Source organism: Lathyrus oleraceus, chromosome 5, assembly GCF_024323335.1.
Source record: "Lathyrus oleraceus cultivar Zhongwan6 chromosome 5, CAAS_Psat_ZW6_1.0, whole genome shotgun sequence".
NCBI classification, from domain to species: domain Eukaryota; kingdom Viridiplantae; phylum Streptophyta; class Magnoliopsida; order Fabales; family Fabaceae; genus Lathyrus; species Lathyrus oleraceus.
This window is the reverse complement of record NC_066583.1, coordinates 246,545,397-246,564,766: the sequence shown is the minus strand read 5'-3', so window position 1 is coordinate 246,564,766 and position 19,370 is coordinate 246,545,397. Positions and strand designations below refer to the sequence as shown.

Here is a 19,370-nt window from a genome sequence, read left to right as displayed (position 1 = left end):
ATGCTTTTTGACTCTGAAACATGAAGCTTTCTGAAGTACGGAAGTTTTTATGAATCATAAAGGTTCTTATCAGAAGCAATCTTAATGATTTATCTTCCTGATTCTGAACAGTTGTTGCATTTAATGGTTGTCTCATTGTTTGATTTCATGTGGTTCTTAGTGGAGATAGTTGTCCCACTTTCTGAGCATGCGTGATAAAAGCGTGATACATTAGGTTTAACGATTCTTGGAAATAGGTTTAAACCTTTACACTTACCCATATGATTGTTATTCTCTTTTTATCATCATTGCAAATTTTTCTATTTAAACCTGTTTCACTCACATATTCACACTACGTGCACAATTCTCCCACACTTTCAAGTTTTCAAACTTCAAACAACCTCTCTTCTCTCTCTTCAACTGTTCTTCATCTTCATCTTCATCCTCCTCAATCAATAGCTGAACAATAACAATATTCAAAGGCAACTGAACAACAACAACTCTCTCCAATTTGACCAAAGGTTGCTCAACAACAATTGGTTCAACAACAGTTTCAACAACTGCAACTAGCTCAGACTAGATCTTCTCATGGATCTGTCTCTAGTGAAGGTACTCCTCCATTCAAGGAAGAAATAAACGGCAGGAATACTCTGGTGGATAACGATCCTATCTTCACAAAGATCGATCCACCAGAAGTTTTAGCATAATACATGGAGATCTGTCTTGAAGAAGGTATTGATCCTTTGGTAGATCCCTTTAATCTTCCTGATGACTACCTAGTTGTTTCGTCGTCTCCTTATTCTTCCCAAAACCCTTAGTTTTTCTAAAAAGTCTTTGCATGTTTGTGTATTTTTTTTCTTCTTGCTGCATTTCGTTTGTAGTTCATTTCAGTACTTTGTTATTCCCTTTTTTATTTACCAGTTGTATCTCTGCACTTCCTGTTGGCATTTTTAATCAATGATTTTTTTTTGTTTCTCTCTTTATTTTTGTCTTTTATCTTTTTGATTGATGACAAAGGGGGAGAAAACATGAAATTCTAAAGGGGAAGAATTAAGTGTTTATTTTGATATCTAATTTCCTAAGTAAAGACCGAAACATTGCTTAAATGCTTCTGTTAACAAATACTTCGAGAAAAGTTTGTTAGGTGCTTTTGCAGGGTTAATTCTCAAGAATCATAATGGTTCTGAATGTGCTACTTATGAAGGTGTTGCTTCTAAAAAATCAAGGTTCTTAAAACCTTATCCTTCAAGGAAGAAAAGTTTCTAAAAGATTCTGAGGTAAAGCTTATCAGAATGATGATATTATCAACAAGTGCTTTGGACAACATGAACTAACTTCTGAAGATAAACTAGATTCTGACTGAATACTCGCTCTGGTACTTCAAAAGGTAAAACAGGAAAGTGTTCTCTCATTTTGATTTTATCTTTATAGGACTATACATCTCAGGGGGGAGCTTTGTGCTTTTGTAAGATGTACTCTTCTGTGATTACCATGTACTAAATTGTTCATCAAAATACATGTTTTATCATCATCAAAAACAGAGAGATTGTTAGAACAAGATTTAGTTATGCATCTATACCTTGAGCTTTGATGATAACAATGTTGTATTTGTGTGAGAACATCTTTGGTACCCTAATGGTTTGTTATTGTATAGCTTTAACAACCAGTTCTGATTCTGATCATATGATGTGCAACATCACCAGTTTCTGAACTTTGCATTCTAAATCTGCTTCTACGCTGCAATTAGAAGTTCTGAAAGACGTCAATATTGTTGTTGCAATGTTCTTTCTGCTTCTGTGTTATTTCACCCATCAGAAGCTTCTGAGGAGACTCTATATTATTGTTAAAATGTTCTCTCAGTACTTGCTTCTGGACATGACTATGATCACCAAACTTCTGAAGAATGACAAGCTTCTAAATTTTTGTTATGTAGCTGAAGATTTTGAAGATCTCAAGACAAACGACTGAAGTTATCAAGGTTCTGACTGAGGATTCTGAAGACTCTGAAGATTTTGAAGATACTAAAGACCTCAAGCCAGACTACTGACGTTGTCAAGGTTCTGACCCAAGGTTCTGAAGTTTATAAATATAGCTCTCTACTTCTTCACTTCATGCTTCAATCATCTTTCATCAGAAGCCAATGAATTTGAAGATAAGATTAAATGGGAACGTGGTCAAATAGTACATGGTACAAATCGGACAACCTTTCCACTACCTGATTTCGCGGGCAAGGACTGTACTATTCATCACACCTGTCACTGCTTTTATGGGGGAAAGGAAAATATGTGGTATCATTCTTTTCCCATCCAATAGTGGGCAGCTGCTCAAGGAGCTTTCCCCATTTTTCCCTCCAACGGTCACATGCTTCACTATATAAGCATGCATTAGAGACTTGAAGAAAATGCTGATTTTGCACAAGTATTTTGACAAGCTATTTTTCTTTGTGAAAAGCTATCATTCTTTATATACAGTTTTATTTAAGTATTTGTTATTCATTTGTGTAAAAATATGCTTGTGTAGAAGCATCTTGTAACACATAAACTATTATTCAAACTATCTGTTTGATTCCTTAAGGAGATTATCCTTGAGAAGACAAAGAAAATTATTCTTTGTGAGTCCTTGAGGAGACTAAGGTTTAGTTGGATCCTTGAGAAGACTAAGAATGTTATTCTTTATATTTATTGTAATCTGTTGATTATAGTGGATTAAGTCCTTGTGTATAAGGCAAATCACCTTGGCGGATGGACTGGATTAGCTTTGAGTTTCAAGCGAATCAGGATAAAAATCTCTGTGTTTTTATCTCTTCATTATTAAACTTGTTAGTGGTGTTTTTATTTTGGAAAAGTCTTTTGTTTGTAAAACCCAATTCAAAGCTCCACTTTCTTGTGTTTTTCACATCTTTAGATGTGAAGTTGGACAATGTCAACTACAATGATGCATGTTAAATGAGAGCATGTTGATGTGAAGTTGGAGAATGGTGTATGTGCATCTATTAAATTTTTTATTTCATCTTATGTTTTCATTTAATGTTTCTAATATTGGTAATTCATCCATGTAGATCACTTTAATATTGTGATGGTGATGAAATGATGATGAAGTTAAAGTTATGAAGTGGGTTTCAGGAAAAAAAAAGGAAATGTTGTTGTTTGAGTGAAATCTCAATTTGTTGTGGATATTGTTGAATGATAATGAACATTGGACATGTAATATGTTGATGTTAGTTTATTATAGTTGAATGATGACGAAATTGTAATACAATGTTAATAGTTTATGATTTGGATTATGATGAAAATGTAATTAATGATAATAGTTTATCATTGGGATGATGATTGAACCATAATAGGTTATGGTTCCTTTGTTCTCTTTATGCCTTGATTCTCTTTAGAACTTATGATATTGATGTATGTTTAATAAATATTGACTTCTTTCTATGTTTTAATTTTAAGAAACTTATTGATAAGATGGATTTCAAAAGAAGGAATGTATTATGAGACGACTATTTAGTTGTTGCATTTAAAAAATATATAATTGGTTCAATAATAAATCAAATTGATTGAACTCAATCTAATGAACCGATAAAACCGAAACTAATTTTGTGTGAAATTGGATCCAACTTTTCCATTGGTGGGTTGGTTTGGTATAGTAAATTTGGAATCAAACTCACCAATAACCTACTGACATCCACCTCTAAAGGAAACAATCACTTATAGACTTAAAGTCGTAAGTATATAAAAGTGAATTTTTAATTAATAAATGATTAAAAATAATCATCACACTTTATTTGTATCATTGTAAAATTGATTATAACATCATGAAGAAATAAACAAGATATTGTATCCTTGAACTAATATAGGATAACTACAAATTTAGAATAGTGAGGATATGAATGATTAAAACTTGAAATAAAAGTAATAAAATGAGACATATTTCATATTTGATCGATAATACAAGGATTCAAATAGTGTTGTGTTGAAGAACCTCTGTAATTAATTTATGAAAATTATTGTATGAGGATCCTCCGAAATCATTTGCCTTTTTAGCTTTCTTCTGCCACTCTAAACCCTTTCTTTTCATTTCTTTTCCATTTTCTCCTTCCATCATTTCCAGCACAAGTTTTGTTATCTCCTCTCTTTTCACATCATTGTTAACTTCCATTCCTGTTTTCCAAATATTGCATAAATATCTACAGTTTGTTTGTTGTTCAGCAAAGAAAGGCCAACAAATAGTAGGAACGCCTGAAGAAATAGATTCAATCGTTGAATTCCAACCACAATGAGTTAGAAAGACTCCAACTGATGGGTGAGCAAGAACTTGGTCTTGGAAGCACCAACTAGTTATGTATCCTCTATCCTTAACTTCATCTAAAAATTCGTGTGGCAAATTTGAAGTTTCTTCACCCATTACGACATCTGGCCTCATTATCCATAAAAATGGTACCTTGCTATTTGCTATTCCCCAAGCAAATTCTTTCAAGTGATGATTTGTCATAGTCGTTACACTTCCATAATTAACATATAAGACTGAGCTAGATTTCCATTTATTCAACCAATTTATACATTTTGGATCACTTTTCCATAAACTTGAACCACTTACCTTAAAACCATGTTCCTTCTCTGGAAAATTCCTTCCAAGCAAGTGAAGTGGACCAATGCTATATATGTTTGGATTTTTTCTCCTAAAAATATTAAGGGATTCACCTTCCAATTCTTCAAATGTGTTCATTATAATTGTTGATGATCTCAAACAATTTTGTGCCTCGGAACCCATGAAATCAAACATAATATCATTTAAATCGGTGACTCTCATAAAACTTGGAAGATCTTTTAATTTAATATCTTTCATTCCTGGGATCCAATCTAAACTTTCTTCCAAGGTACCATCCACAATAAAATTTTCATCTAGAAATTTAAGAAAGATAATCCAATTAGACATAACAAAAATTAACTATAAGAATATTAAATATCATTTTTTTTTCATAAATTTTAAATTATCGGCCATAGAAATCAATGTCTCCTCCTAATAATATATTAATATCTATTATTTTCTTGATAAAATATACATTTTAGATTTAAATTTATTTTAATATAAAATATCAATAAATTTAAAAATTTTAAACAATGTATTTCAATTTGATTTGAATTGTTTCATTGAAAAAATATGATCAGATTAAATACAATTTAGAAAAGAGATACACCTCACACTAAAAAAACTCGATGTGTTTCGTCAATTCATTATTTATTTAATTATCTTTCTATTTTAATTAACTTACGAAACTAATTCCATCTTGAAATTTAAACCGTTTTGATTGCATCTCATATTTTTATACTTAACATTATCTATATTGTTATTTTTTAAATAAATATTTTTTGTGTCAAACATAACAAAGCATCTTATATAAATCTATCGTGAAACTTTATCAATAAAAATATAAGTTAAAAAACGAACATCTCATCAATTTTATATAAAAAATTATAATAGAATATCCAAAATAGTTTGAATTTAAAATAAAAAAATTAATTTTAAACAACTTGCCCATTTAAAATATAAATTTAATATTTAATATTTTTCTCGTACTTATTGATTTGCTCTGTTCATCTAAATTATTTTAAGAACAGTATAAATTTTATAAAAAAACACTTAAAATGAAAAGTATTGAGCATTAAAAAAAAGTCCAATGTATTTCTGAAAATTAACTCAAATGAATATAAACCAAGAGAGTACTAGTTTACCTTTGAATGGAAGAATGCCCCTTTTGACAAGTTCATCGTAATGCAAATATCCCAGAAAGCCACAGGCAGAAGCTGTCCAAAACTGTAACTCTTGAATGCCCATTTCCTTAGCCACTCTTCCAGCAAATCCCAAAAGCCCATCAGCAATTATGCAAGTAACTGGAATATGAGGGGATGAAGTGTTCAGCTTATTTATAAGATCTTTGAAAGGAGCATAAAATTTTGTTCTAATTGCGTCACTCAACAATGGAATATCTTGTGTTGCGTCTTTATCTGACTCTGTCAAACCATCCGGTATGGTTTCAAATTGAAAATCAGAGAGACCTTTCACAAACTCTTCTCCAAGAGATTTAACCAAACGTTTGTGGTTAAACTCAGTGTTGACAAAGGTTATGTGGAAACCATTGCAACGAAGGAGTTTCGCTAGTTGCATTAAGGGATTGATATGGCCCTGTGCTGGGTATGGTACAAATACAGCATGAGCCTTTTGGGTATGATGAGTAGCAGACTCCATTTAAAAAAAATGCTTCTTTGAGATGTATTAGGACTTCTACAATGAAGGTGTGGATTTAGTTTTCCTTTCTTGTCGTTTATATATAATGTAATGTTAAGAATCATGTTAGGGAATATACTTCTTGTGTTTTGTTTATAAATATAACGGAATATACTTTTTTGTTTGTATTGATAGGTGTTGGTGAATAATATCCTTATTGTAGGATTAGAATATCAACGAAGCTATGTCTTGAGATGAGTAAGAAAGCAGGGGCACCAAATTTTCGACAATATGTACATGAATATTCACATTAAGTAAGTTACAAGCTTTTCTAAATAATTTGTTTATCAAAGTTTTAATTATTTATAGTTACTTTATTTATATCTTCAAAACGAGAAAGGAAATGGAGGAAGACAAGAAAGAGAAAGAGAAAGAGAAAGAGCACGGTTGAATGTAAATTCAAACTGATCTAAATAAAAATCACAAATTATTTTTAAAAAAATTGCTATTAACACCAATTTGTAGGGAAAAATTGAAAGATAATCGTGTTGCTTTGCCACACCTTATGATTGATGCTTGAAAGAATATTTATTGGAAGATGTATTTATTTAAAATTTATCTCATAATAATTTTTCTTCAAGTGATGATGAATTATGGTATGTCGGTTTTCATATTCCGTTTTATGTGTGTGGTGGTATACCTGCAAGCAATGGGACGATCTAGTAGGGAACGATCCTAAGTGGCAAATTTAGGGTTTTAGAATAATATGTATTTACATCCGAGCTCTTCTGTTTGGCTTTATTGATAGGTTTTACGGCTTGAACACCCTAGAACCTTCGTTGGAAAAAATTTCTTGTGGGAGAAGTGTGCTAAGATCACATGGTATTTCTCATCTAACAAATTATTGAAGGTCCTTCAAATAGGATCATCTATCCCTTAGGGCGTGTACATCCCCCTAGTTCGCCTTTTTTTTAGGCTTGGTTGACTCGTTTTTTTTTAGATCTTAACCCATACCTAAATAGTATCCCCTAAGCCATAGATTGGCGAATCTAGGTTATGGTTTTTTCTCAAGAACTCTTCCAATCAAGTTGAACCCATGTAGATGGAAGTTACATCGGTGGCCCTCGTTGGATTCATGGATACGCGCCACAGATGTTACATGTTTATGCTTGATTATATAGGGAACTCTTTTGGGGTATGGGTTGAACTTGCAGTTATTGATGACCTTGATCTTTATTAGTGTATGATGTGACTTCTTTTAATCTCTAACTTCCCTTCCTTCTACCACGTGGACTCTAGATTTAGGAGATGATATATGGGATGAGGTGTAATCTAATTACTTGTATGGGAATCATAACTCCAGTGGCGACTTTGACGAGGAACAAGGCCTGATGTGGAGTTTATGCATTTAGTTTTAGTTTGTTTGCAGTCACCATTACTACGGAAAATATATATAATGCCGGTTATAAAATACATATAATGATGGTTTCACATCTGTTGTTAAGTAGTTTGTAATTATATGTAAGTTGTTTTTCACAACGGGTGAGTGACCATGACTATAAGTTAGGTAGCGTGCTACATATAACAACGGATAAAGAAAACAACCGTTGTGAAATAATTTATAGGTCCTGGGATCGAATCCCTGCAACACCATTCTTGCGTTTTATTATTCTGGATCGCGTTCTACTTATGATAACGGTTGAATTAAAAATCGTTGTGATATTATGTGTTTTTTAATATATTTTTCAGTTTTCCAGTATTCCCAAATTTTTAACCTAAATATATTTGAATCATATTACACCAGAAACAATAATACACTCATTTTTTAATTGAATTTAACAAAAAATCGTATTCCATCATGACGCAATTCCACTAAGAACTAAAAATTGTACTACATCAATGATACAATTTCATTAGGAACCAAAAATTATATATTATATCAAAACCAAAATGGCACAAAACAACCTACAATATACACATCATTACATCAAATAACATTCTCTTGTTGTTTTTATGTCTTGTCTCTTGGTGTCTTGACTTTAAACACCTATAGTTTTAAATAATAATAGTTATTAGAAATAACATCATTAAAAATTATAACATACAATAATTTATGAAAGAAGAATATAAAATACTTTTTAAATTTTTCCATATGTCTTCTTGATGATCTTTATGAATAGCATGTACATCATCTCTATCAACTTCTTCATATGAAGTAGGCACTTGTGTTGTATAAGAAGGAGTGGAAGAAATAACAAAACTTGCATCATCACTATGAGGAATGTGTTTTCCTTTGAAAATAATTGACCATCTATTCGATAAGTCTGTAGGGTCTGTCACATAAAAAACTTATTTTGCTTGAGTAGCCATGATGAATGATTCGGTGTTATAAGTTGTATTGCCAAGGTCAACCCATGTGAATCCTAACTCCTCAATGTGTACATCATTTTTATTGGGAATCCACTTGCATTTAAATAAAGGCACTTTCCAAGTAACATAATCAATCTCTTAAATGACACCATAGAACACGATGGTTGCCAAAATAGGATTTTTATCTTTCGAACTAGAGAAATACATGAATTCGGCCTCAACCATAACTCCATTATTTTATTATTCATTGTACTTCGATCATCTTTTGCTTTTGTGTAAAAGGAATAATTATAAATGTTATGTGTCGTCCAAGTTATCATAATAAATTTTGGCATGGACGACAACCATTTAATTCTCTCAGATGCACAATCATCATTATAAATCCTCTTATTAAGCCAACTTATGAATTCCTTATTATGTCGTGTCAATAACCATTTGTCATTCATTCGGGGATATTTTTTCTTTATAATTTTTGTGTGTGTAGCTATGTAAGGTTCAACTACACTAAGATTATTCAATATATAGAAATTTTATTCAAGTACTACATCTGGATTCATTGACTTAAAATTTAAACCTTGAGTACCTACCTTCAAATTTGTCACCATGACGAGACTTAAGAATTCCAATAGACTATGTTTCTGACAAATAGTTTGAACAAAACTCAAGAGTTTCTTCTGCGATGTACCTTTCAATGATCGAAGCTTCTAGTCGGTGATAATTCTTCGTATATCCTTTAAATATCTTCATGTATCTCTCTATAGGATACATCCACCTTAAATAAACTGGACCACAAAATCTGATTTCTCATACTAGATAAACAAGTAAGTGAACCATAATGTCAAAAAATGATGGAGGAAAATACATCTCCAATTGATACAATATTATTGCAACCTCTTCTTCTAATTCATCTATTTTTTTGAAATCAAGAACTTTATTACATATAGAATTGAAGAATAAGCATAATCTGGTTATAGTTACTCTTATATTTTTTGGAAGGATGCCACGGATAGCCACTGGTAGAAGTTGTTGCATCAAGACATGACAATCATGAGATTTTAGGCCAATTAACTTGAGATGTTTCATTGATACAAGTTTCTTAATATTTGAAGAATAACCTTGGGGAACTTTGATACCATACAAAAACTCACAAAAACTTTTCTTTTCCTTTTTAGATAGAGTGTGACATATCAGAGGCAAATAAGATCTTTTTCCTCTATCTTCTGGAGCCAACTGTTGTGGTATACCCATCTTCACCATATCTAAACGGGAATTCTTATTATCTTTAGTCTTTCCTGGAATGTTTAGAAGTGTTCATATCAAACTTTAACAAACATTTTTCTTCACATGCATCACATCAAGACAATATCTTACATCGAGTCTAGACCAGTATAGAAGATCAAAGAACACCAATCTCTTTTTCCAAATATTTCTCTCAATGGGACCATCTTTATTCTTCCCAAAGACAATATTAAGGTGTTTTTGTCGTTAATAAACTCCATCACCAGTGAAAGGTTTATGAGCATTTTCAAACTCCCGCTCTCCGTTAAAAGCCTTTCACAATCTACGATAAGGATGGTTGGGTTTTAGAAATTTCTGATGCCCAAGGTAAACGGTCTTTTTTCCAAACTTAAGCTGGTGAAAACAAGTATCAAATTCACATATAGAAAACACTTTATATTCTTTGACACTATATCCAGCCAAATTACCATATGCGAGGGAGTCGTTGATTGTGCAAAATAGCATTGCACGCATCTTAAGTTGTTCACCAGAATATGCATCATCAACATCAACACCTTTATCTCACAAAAGTTTTAAATCCTCAATTAATGGAGTTAGATAAACATTTATATCGTTTCCAGGTTATCTTGGTCTAGAAACCATCATACTTAACATCATATACTTGCGCTTCATGCACAACCAAAGAGGTAGGTTATAAATCGTGAGACGAACATGCCACAAAGAATGGTTAGTACTCAGATTACCAAAGGGTTTCATTTCATCTGCGGCAAGCCCAAGCGTAAGGTTTCTTGGCTCAAGGCCAAAATCCGAAAATAATGAATTAATTTTCTTCCATTGCAAAGAATCAGCTTCATGGTGAATGTTTCCATCATATTTTCCTTCAACTGCATGCCATCTCATATTTTTTACGTCATTCACATTAGCAAAAAGTCTCTTTAACCTTGAAATTATTGGCAAGTACCATAACACTTTAGCATGAGGACGCTTCTTACTAACACTGTCATTGTCATCACCATTGTTATTTTTCAACTTGTAACGCGACCCACTACATTCTAGACATTGATCAAAATTTTCATACTCTTTCCTGTATAATACGTAATCATTAGGGAATGCATGTATTTTGACATACTCCAAACCCATTTGACATAATATCTTTTTTTCCTCATAATAAAGATCCGGAAAATTGTTATCTTCTGGTAGCATTTGTTTCAAAAAATTAAGCAATTATGTGAAATTTGTATCAGACCACCCACATTTTGCCTTCAGATTAAACAATTTTAACAACGCAAATAATTTTGTAACACTGGTGCACCCCTTATATAAAGGCGCATCTTTGTCTCTACATAAAGTATCATAAATATGAGCTTTCATATAAGACGATTCTCCAATATCACGAATCATATATTCTAGTAGATCATTCGTATCTTCATCATCTTCATCCATTTGTGACGTTGCATTTCGATTATTATCCACTTCTTCATGCCAGGTCCTTGTTGTATAATTTTGACATATTCCATCACAACATATGTGATGTAATATTTCTTTCTTTGACAGTTTTTTGATATTCCCGCAAACAACACAAGGACAATAAAAGATACCATTATTGTCGGAAACATTTTTTCGGCGAATTCAAGGAATTCAAGAACTTCATTCTCATACACCCCGGACCTAATCTATCAGCTTTCATCAAACTATGATCCATAACAAATTCTGATATTTATATCAAAAGACTAATTTGAATCGCACACTGATGCTACAAACATGACATCCTAATATGATTATATACACATAATATGAATAAAACATGAACATCGTCACATGAACAAAATGGAGGCACCTAAAGCATATTCACAAAATTACAACATGAACATGGCAACATGGAAACACCTGAAATATATTCACAAAATATGAATAAAACATGAACATGGCAACATGAACGATACACGTGACAATGTCAATGCCGAAAGCGTTGATTCATGAAATGCAACAAAATCCAACATCATTTATCTATTAAAAAAAGAAATTAGTAACCCTAGTGAAGAACATAAACATTCAGAAACATCAGATAGAGAATGGTAGCGTACTGTAATTTGAAGAGGGTGACGATTTTGTTTCCATAAATGATATTCGTTTCCAGAAATGAATGAAGATAGTGAATATTTCTCTATCGTTGTCGTCTCGTTCTCTAGGGAACCTTTGTGTGTTATGAATGAAATGAGGTACCTGTTATGTTTTAATTTAGGGGGAAATAATTTCACAACAATTGCAAGCTTCAATCGTAGTGAAATATGGAACATATAATCACGGCTAAATGAAACAATTGTAGTTGTTATACTTTCAATTTTTAAATAACAATAAATGTGAAGAGACACGCGCTTATTTTTATTAAGAAAATGAAAAAATGTTAATGATGGGCTTCGAAGCTTGTTATCCATATTCTATTACCACGGTTATTTTTAGGAACCATGATTAAAAGTTTCTTAACAAAATAAAAAAAAACATGCATGTAAAAAATGTGATATGACTACGGTGGAAAAATGGTCGTTGTAATATCATGTCACTGAAGATATATTTTCTAGTAGTGGTTGTGGATCCTTTCTAGCTAAATGTTCATTTTATAAACTCTTCATTTTATCAGATTTGCTGAGTGTTTGTCTAAAGCGGGTAGAATTGTTCCTTTTTACTTCTTTCGTTTCTCTTTCCTTGGCTTTTTGACTTCTTTCTTCATTAATATTCGAAGAATTTCTTATATATTTCATTAATCATTATCGTTGCCTCTTCAAACTTTGTTTCAATCTATTATATTATCTTCATCCATCATTGAGCTTTGATTTTCATTTTACATTTTTTCTTTGATTTTATACTTCATGAATGTATTTGTGTCTTGATGCTAGGTGGTACCTCATTTATGGATGGAGGTGTCCCTTCCTTAGGTGGGAGCATCCTAAGTATCACATCCTCCCTTCACACACACACACATACACACACACACACACACACACACACACACGCACAAACACCTTTTTCTCCATTCAAAGATATGTTTGAAGTGAAGTGATTGTAGACGATCTTTAGGAAACATCTCTCTAAATATGAGGAAGAAGGTTGGCTTAGAGAACATGGTAAAGTCCTGGCAACATGCGAAAAAGCCAAAAGATAACTTGAAATAAATCTAAGGATAGTTTGGTATCTCTTCATAAAGAGAAGAACCGCCTTGAAAATGACAAGAAGGAAGTTGTGGATGCCATTCTTAAAGTTAATTCACAATCCTCTAATAACTCCTTAGGTCAAATATATGTCTTAAACCATGAGCTCTTAGATTAATCTTGTAGTTTTTGTACCCAATCAATTTTATTGCTATAGTCTTTGATTCATTTTTTTGGTTGGGCCAACGAGGATGTTCTTGGTCCTAAAATGAAATGTATTTTTAGCTTTTTCCCTATGTTTTCTTTTGTGTATGTTTGTTTCATGTATTTACTTATAAATACACTTCATGAGTATGAGTGTATATACTTTACCCCTTCATTAGTTGAAAAATAGGGAAGGGGTGCAACTCTTAGGGGTAGTTCATATTAGTGGTGGAAAGTCAATTTAGCGAGGCTCCCAGATTATCTTTAGTGATTTTTGTGCTTCGTATTTCCCTCTAAAGGATAGACTATGCCTCTAATGTTTGGCCTTTGGTGAGCCTTGTGGGTGCCTTTATTGTGCATTTTATCCTCTTTTGAAAGAATTTTTTTAAAATAATAATGTTTTATTGCATTATTATTTTAAAAACTTTATTGCGTATTATCCTCCATAGAATCCTGTTATGTTGTTGTATTCATAGATTTGTATTTTGGGTCATTGTATCTATAACAACCTTGAATTTATCAGGTTGGCCTTGATCCCCCTTTGTGAGGTAGTATCTCAAAAAATTTAATGTTTGAACGCTGAACCTGTACTTCTAAGGGTTTGATCACATGTTGTGCACCTGAATCTCTCTAAACACGGCCTCTATATAGGTAGTGGAGGCTCTTTTTTTATATTACTTTAGTATCATGTCGTCCATGTATACCTTCAATATGCCTCCCATTTGATCTTTGAATGTTTTATTTATCTTTTGGTATATTAGGTATGCATTTTTTTAGCCTAAAGGACATCACTTTGTAATAAAAATTTCCTTATTGGTCATGAATGTCACTTTCGTACAATCTCCGGGATCCATCAGTGTCTGATTGTAATTGAATATGGTTAAATGTATTTGAGACTGTTAAACATATTTGAGAATGTTAAATGTATTTGAGACTGTAATTGAATATCGGTCATGAATGTCAATGTCTGCATAATCTTTGGGATCTTTAGAAATGGTTAAACGTATTTGAGATTGTTAATGTGTGAGACACTTTTAGTAAGGGGGGAGAGAGAGAGAGAGAGAGAGAGAGAGAGAGAGAGAGAGAGAGAGAGAGAGAGAGAATAAGGAAATAAGGATTGTATTATTATTGTGTTACAAAACTGGATTATAAAATATATATTTCTACACACCTAAGTAACTTGAATGCCAAGTAACAAATATAACAATCCTAAACCCTAATTAACTTTGGGCTTGAGTCTCACACAACTTGGATTATATTACATATCTCAACATACCCCCTATAACCCAAGTTAAGGGTGTATGTGGGCCGGTTTGGGTTGGGTTTGACCAAACCCAATACTCAATCCATATAGGGCACTCCAATTTGAATTAGACAAAATAATCACTCGTTACACCAATTGGCCAGTTTGGGCAAACCCACTAATTTTCGGGTTAGGTGGGTAGTTGATTGCCCAAATAATATTTATTTTTTTATTAGTATTAGATGACAAAATGATGAGTCATCATATTTTTTTCATAAAAATTACTCAACATTTATATTTTCTTAAAAAAAATTAGATAACATATTTACTATTTTTCAGCATCATAAAATATATAGTTATATCATTAACTAATAAAATTATCATAAAATACTAGAAACAAATTAAAGTTGCAGGACATAAAATTGTATTATCATCAAAATAATTAAAGAGTGAAACATTCAAAATTAGTTAAAGTCATGATTTACTAAAATAGTAAATCTTAACAGACTAAAATTGTAACAACTAAGATAATATTCATCAAAATTATTAAAATTGTAATAATAAATGTTCGATTAGTGGGTCAATGGGTTTTTAGGGTTTGGGTCCGATTTTACCCGAATCCAAGTTGTCAAACATACACTAATCATAGTCCATATCTACCCAGTTATCGGACCTAACCCACTTTTTTGGATTTTTTTAGGTGGATTTAACCTAATTTTGTGGGTTGACCCAATCCATGTACACCCCTAATCCAAGTTGTTGAACATACACTAATCATAGTCGATCTGGACTATTCCTAATTTCTTTCTCAAATTCAGGAACATGTCGATCTTTAATCCTTTGGTGAAAATATTGGCCAGTTGTGTCTCACTTGAGTAATGTCTTACTTCAAGTTCACATCGATTTACTTTCTCCCTTAATTAGTGAATCTAGCTTCGATGTGCTTACTCCTTCCATACAAAACTGGATTCTTTGCAAGATTTATAGTTGACTTGTTGTCGATCTGCAACACCATAGGTTTCTTCACTTTGACCTCAATCTCTTCAAGAATAGATCGGGTCCAAATTGTTTGACACGCAGCATAAGATCCTGCTAAATATTCAGCCTCACACGATTAGAATTCCACCACGGGTTGCTTTCTCGAGCACCATGAGATTGAGGCACCAAACACTTGAAAGAAACAACCAGTTGTGCTTCTTCGATCTTCCTTATCTCCATACCAATCAACATATGAATAACAAGTAACCATAGCTTATTTACTTTTAGAGTCTCGCCAAAATAGAATTCCATAGTTTATTAGTCCTTTTAAGTATCTCAGGATTCTTCTTGCAACCTTCATGTGTGACACCTTTGGTTCACTCATGTATCTGCTCACATATCTCAAAGATTCGACAATTTATTTAAATAAAGTTGCATCAACTTTTTCTTCCTCTCCATGCTTCTCCAACTTAAAATTTGGTTCGACATGCGAAGATGCAGAAGTCGAATCGTCCATCCTGAATCTCTTGACTATCTCTTTAACATACTTTCTTTGATTTAGCACCATACCTTGCTTTGATATTTGAGATTCCATGTATAGGAAATAAGACAAGTTTTCCATATTTACATTTCAAATTCCTTCTTCATCAGGTCTTTGAACTTCAACAAGTTCTCCAAGCTATTTCCAATTACTAATAAGTCATCAATATATAAGCAAATAATTTCTTTAACCTGAACGTGAACACCATACTCAGATTTTCTTTTGATGAATCCCAATTCGACCAAGTATGAGTTGATCTTCTTGTTTCATGCCCTATGTGCCTGCTTGAGGCCATAAAGCGCTTTGTGCAACTTATGCACTTTCTTTACTTTCTCCTATAGGTTATGTTACATAGATTTCTTTGTCTAAAGGACCATTCAAAAATTATGATTTCATATCTAAGTTAAATGTCGACCAACCTTGCTTGCATGCCAAGGCGACTACTAGCCTAAAAGTCTTTAATCTTACTATTGGTGTGTATACATCAGAGTAGTCTACTCCTTCTCTCTAAAGAAAACCTCGAGCTATCAATCTCGCCTTATGTCTTGTTATCGACCCATCAGTATGGTGCTTCAACTTGAACACACATTTCACTTTGATAGCTTTTGTATATGTTGGAAATTCAACTAACTCCCATATGTTGTTTCTTTCGATTTGTTGTAAATTTTCAACCATAGCTGAATTCCACAGTTTATCATTTAAGGGTTTGCTATAGTTGATTGGTTCATCACTATATAGTCTTGAAGTCTTGTTGGATGAGCTCTAGTTCTTTGAGGTCTTTGACTAGTACTCACTATATCATTTTCGACTGCAAATGTGTCAGGCATGTCAGTAACTGCTCCGACTTCAACTAAAATATTAAAAATATCTTCGACTTCTACATCATTACTTGCTTCGTCAAAATCATAGCTCATCAATGGCTCATCGATTGCGTTACAAGAATTCCAATCCCATGCCAAATTTTCATCAATCACAATATCTCGACTCATCAAGATCTTCTTATTAATTGGATTGAACAACCTGTATGCACCAGTTTTATGATATCCTACCAGAATTATAGGTTCACTTTTGTCATCAAGATTCCTTCTTCTAGCATCAGGAACATGCTTATACCAAATAAAGTTAAACACCTTCAGATGACTCACTGATGATCGTTTGATATGTGAGTTCAACTTTCCGTTAGATGTATTTTGTATGATGTCAAAACTAGGATACTTTAGTGTGACAGTATCCTCTAAGTCTAAATGTGCATCTTAGCATTAGGAAGCATAACAACATGTTGGAAAAGGTTTAGAAAAGGTTTGTGCATCAAAGAAAAGGTTTCATGCATCAAAAACTGATATTTATGTGAAAAATACTTATGTGTCGACACATATGCACTATAGGTCGACACATAGAAGGAAATTTTCCCTACAGATCGACGCATCCCATTTTCAGGTCGGCTCATGTAGTCCATTTTTAAAGCATGTAGCCTCTGTTTGATGTGCCTACACATGACTTGCATAAGTTGACACATACATTAAAAATCTTGAAAATTTGCATTATTTTCTATTCCTTTTGCATTCCTTTTACTTCATACTTGCATGCATATATATACTTCATACATGCATCATTTATATGTAACGTTCTAGAGTAAACCTACACAAAACCGGGATTTCAAAGTGTTCTCATCATGTTCAACCTCATTATATGCATAGACACAAACAAACTACACATAATCATTCTATGTTTGGGTGCCATGTAGAATCGGTTAATAATGTCCAATTTAGGTTGATTGAATTGTAAATTGGATTGAGATCTTTGAGGGTTTCAAATAAGAAAATTGAGTTGGGATTTTCCTTCAAGATCAATTTGGGATTTTAAGGTTTTGGACAAGGTTATGCAATTTGGATTCGATCGAATGAATGCTTTGAAGAATGGAAGGTTCTTGCAAAGGAGTGGTGTGGGACAATGGATCATATTGGTAAATCTCGGGTTACAACAATTCGCAATTTGGATTCGATCGAGTGAAAGATTTGAAGAATAAAGGGTTTCTTTCAAATAAGTAGCGTGAGAGGGTGAATCAAATTGGAATTGTTGAGTTACTTGATCAAGCTTTGATCAAAGGAATAGAAATTGTCAGAATCAACATCAAACTTAGGGTTTATAGGGTTAAATTGCTACATTTATCTTGTGTACTACTTTTGCAAAGTAAAGTAAATTTAATTATCTTAATTCGAGTTTGAATTGAGGGAAGACGTGCTCATAACGAGGTTGATTGGGGAACTTCCTAAACAAATCCTTGTGTACTCTCTCTCTATCTTTTTTTTTCAATTGCAAATTGTTGAATTCATCGATTGTGTGATCAATATGTTTGGTTAGATTTTTTATAAACCTTTTGAAACAGGTTTTGTTGAGGAGATCGCAATCCTTTAAATTGTGATTGGACTTTAATATCAACAAAATGATATATAATTCTAAATAAAATCGATTGCACACAAGGTGTTCGATAATTTGACTCTATAGGATTTTTGTGTGTTTTATCATTGGGAATAGTCTATACTCTTAACATTGAATTCGATTGATTATGGTTTCTAGTTTTTGATTAATAAATTTCTTGTCATTATCATCACCTTGGTTACAATTACGCATGTTTGAGCTTTTTGATGGAGGTTTGGTTAGACGATTCGATTCGGGTTACTTCAAAACAATTTTTTGTTTAAGTTTTTTTAAACTGGTGATTTATTCACCCCCTCCCCCCCGCCCCCCTTTAGATCGAAGTCTATCGTCTAACATGTCACTCCAAAATTCTTCAAGAACCTTGCTCTTCAACTTCTTGGTAGGACACTTGTTCAAAATATAAACAGTAGTGAAAACAACTTTACCCTATAATGATTTTGGAAAATTATTCTGCTTCAACATGCATCTCGTCATGTCCAATATGGTCTTGTTTCTTCTTTCTTCTATTCTATTATGTTGAGGCGTGTAAGGAGAAGTTACCTCATGATCAATACCACGTTCTTCATAGAATTCTTCAAGCATCTTGGATGTGTATTCTCCACCTCCATCTGTTCACAGAACTTTGATCTTCTTCTTACTCTAGTTTTCGACAAGCATCTTGAATCTCTTAAAAGTTTTGAATACTTCCTCCTTTCTCTTGATCACACAAATCCACAACTTTCGACTAAACTCGTCGACAAACGAAACAAAATACCAATTTCCACCAATGGTATGCTCTTCAAATGGGTCATATACATCGGAATGTACAACTCCGAGTATGTAGGAGAATATCGTTGGCATAGTCAAAACTAAAGACTTTATGGATTGCTTTCCGACTAGAAAACCTTCACAGAGTTTGTCAGGCATCTCCAAACTTGGTATACCAATTACCATATCTTGAGTAATCAGTTGATTGAGTGATCGAAAGTTCAAATGTCCAAACCTTAAATGCCACATCCACCAAGTATTT

At 32.7% G+C, this 19,370-nt stretch overlaps 2 protein-coding genes across 2 annotated transcripts; both read right to left on the bottom strand.

Annotated features, from left to right (window-relative positions):
- Positions 1 to 3,905: 3,905 nt before the first annotated feature.
- Positions 3,906 to 6,240, bottom strand: LOC127083515 (linamarin synthase 2). Its single transcript, XM_051023821.1, has 2 exons — positions 5,709 to 6,240; positions 3,906 to 4,877 (listed from the first exon to the last, which is right to left on the bottom strand). The coding sequence occupies exons 1-2, from the start codon at positions 6,220 to 6,222 to the stop codon at positions 3,934 to 3,936; spliced, it is 1,458 nt and encodes a 485-aa protein (XP_050879778.1). The 5' UTR covers positions 6,223 to 6,240; the 3' UTR covers positions 3,906 to 3,933.
- Positions 6,241 to 9,375: 3,135 nt separating this feature from the next.
- LOC127080005 (uncharacterized) lies at positions 9,376 to 11,013 on the bottom strand. Its single transcript, XM_051020344.1, has 3 exons — positions 10,458 to 11,013; positions 10,137 to 10,364; positions 9,376 to 9,863 (listed from the first exon to the last, which is right to left on the bottom strand). Exons 1-3 carry the CDS (start codon positions 11,011 to 11,013, stop codon positions 9,376 to 9,378), a joined length of 1,272 nt encoding a protein of 423 aa, XP_050876301.1.
- Positions 11,014 to 19,370: the final 8,357 nt, after the last annotated feature.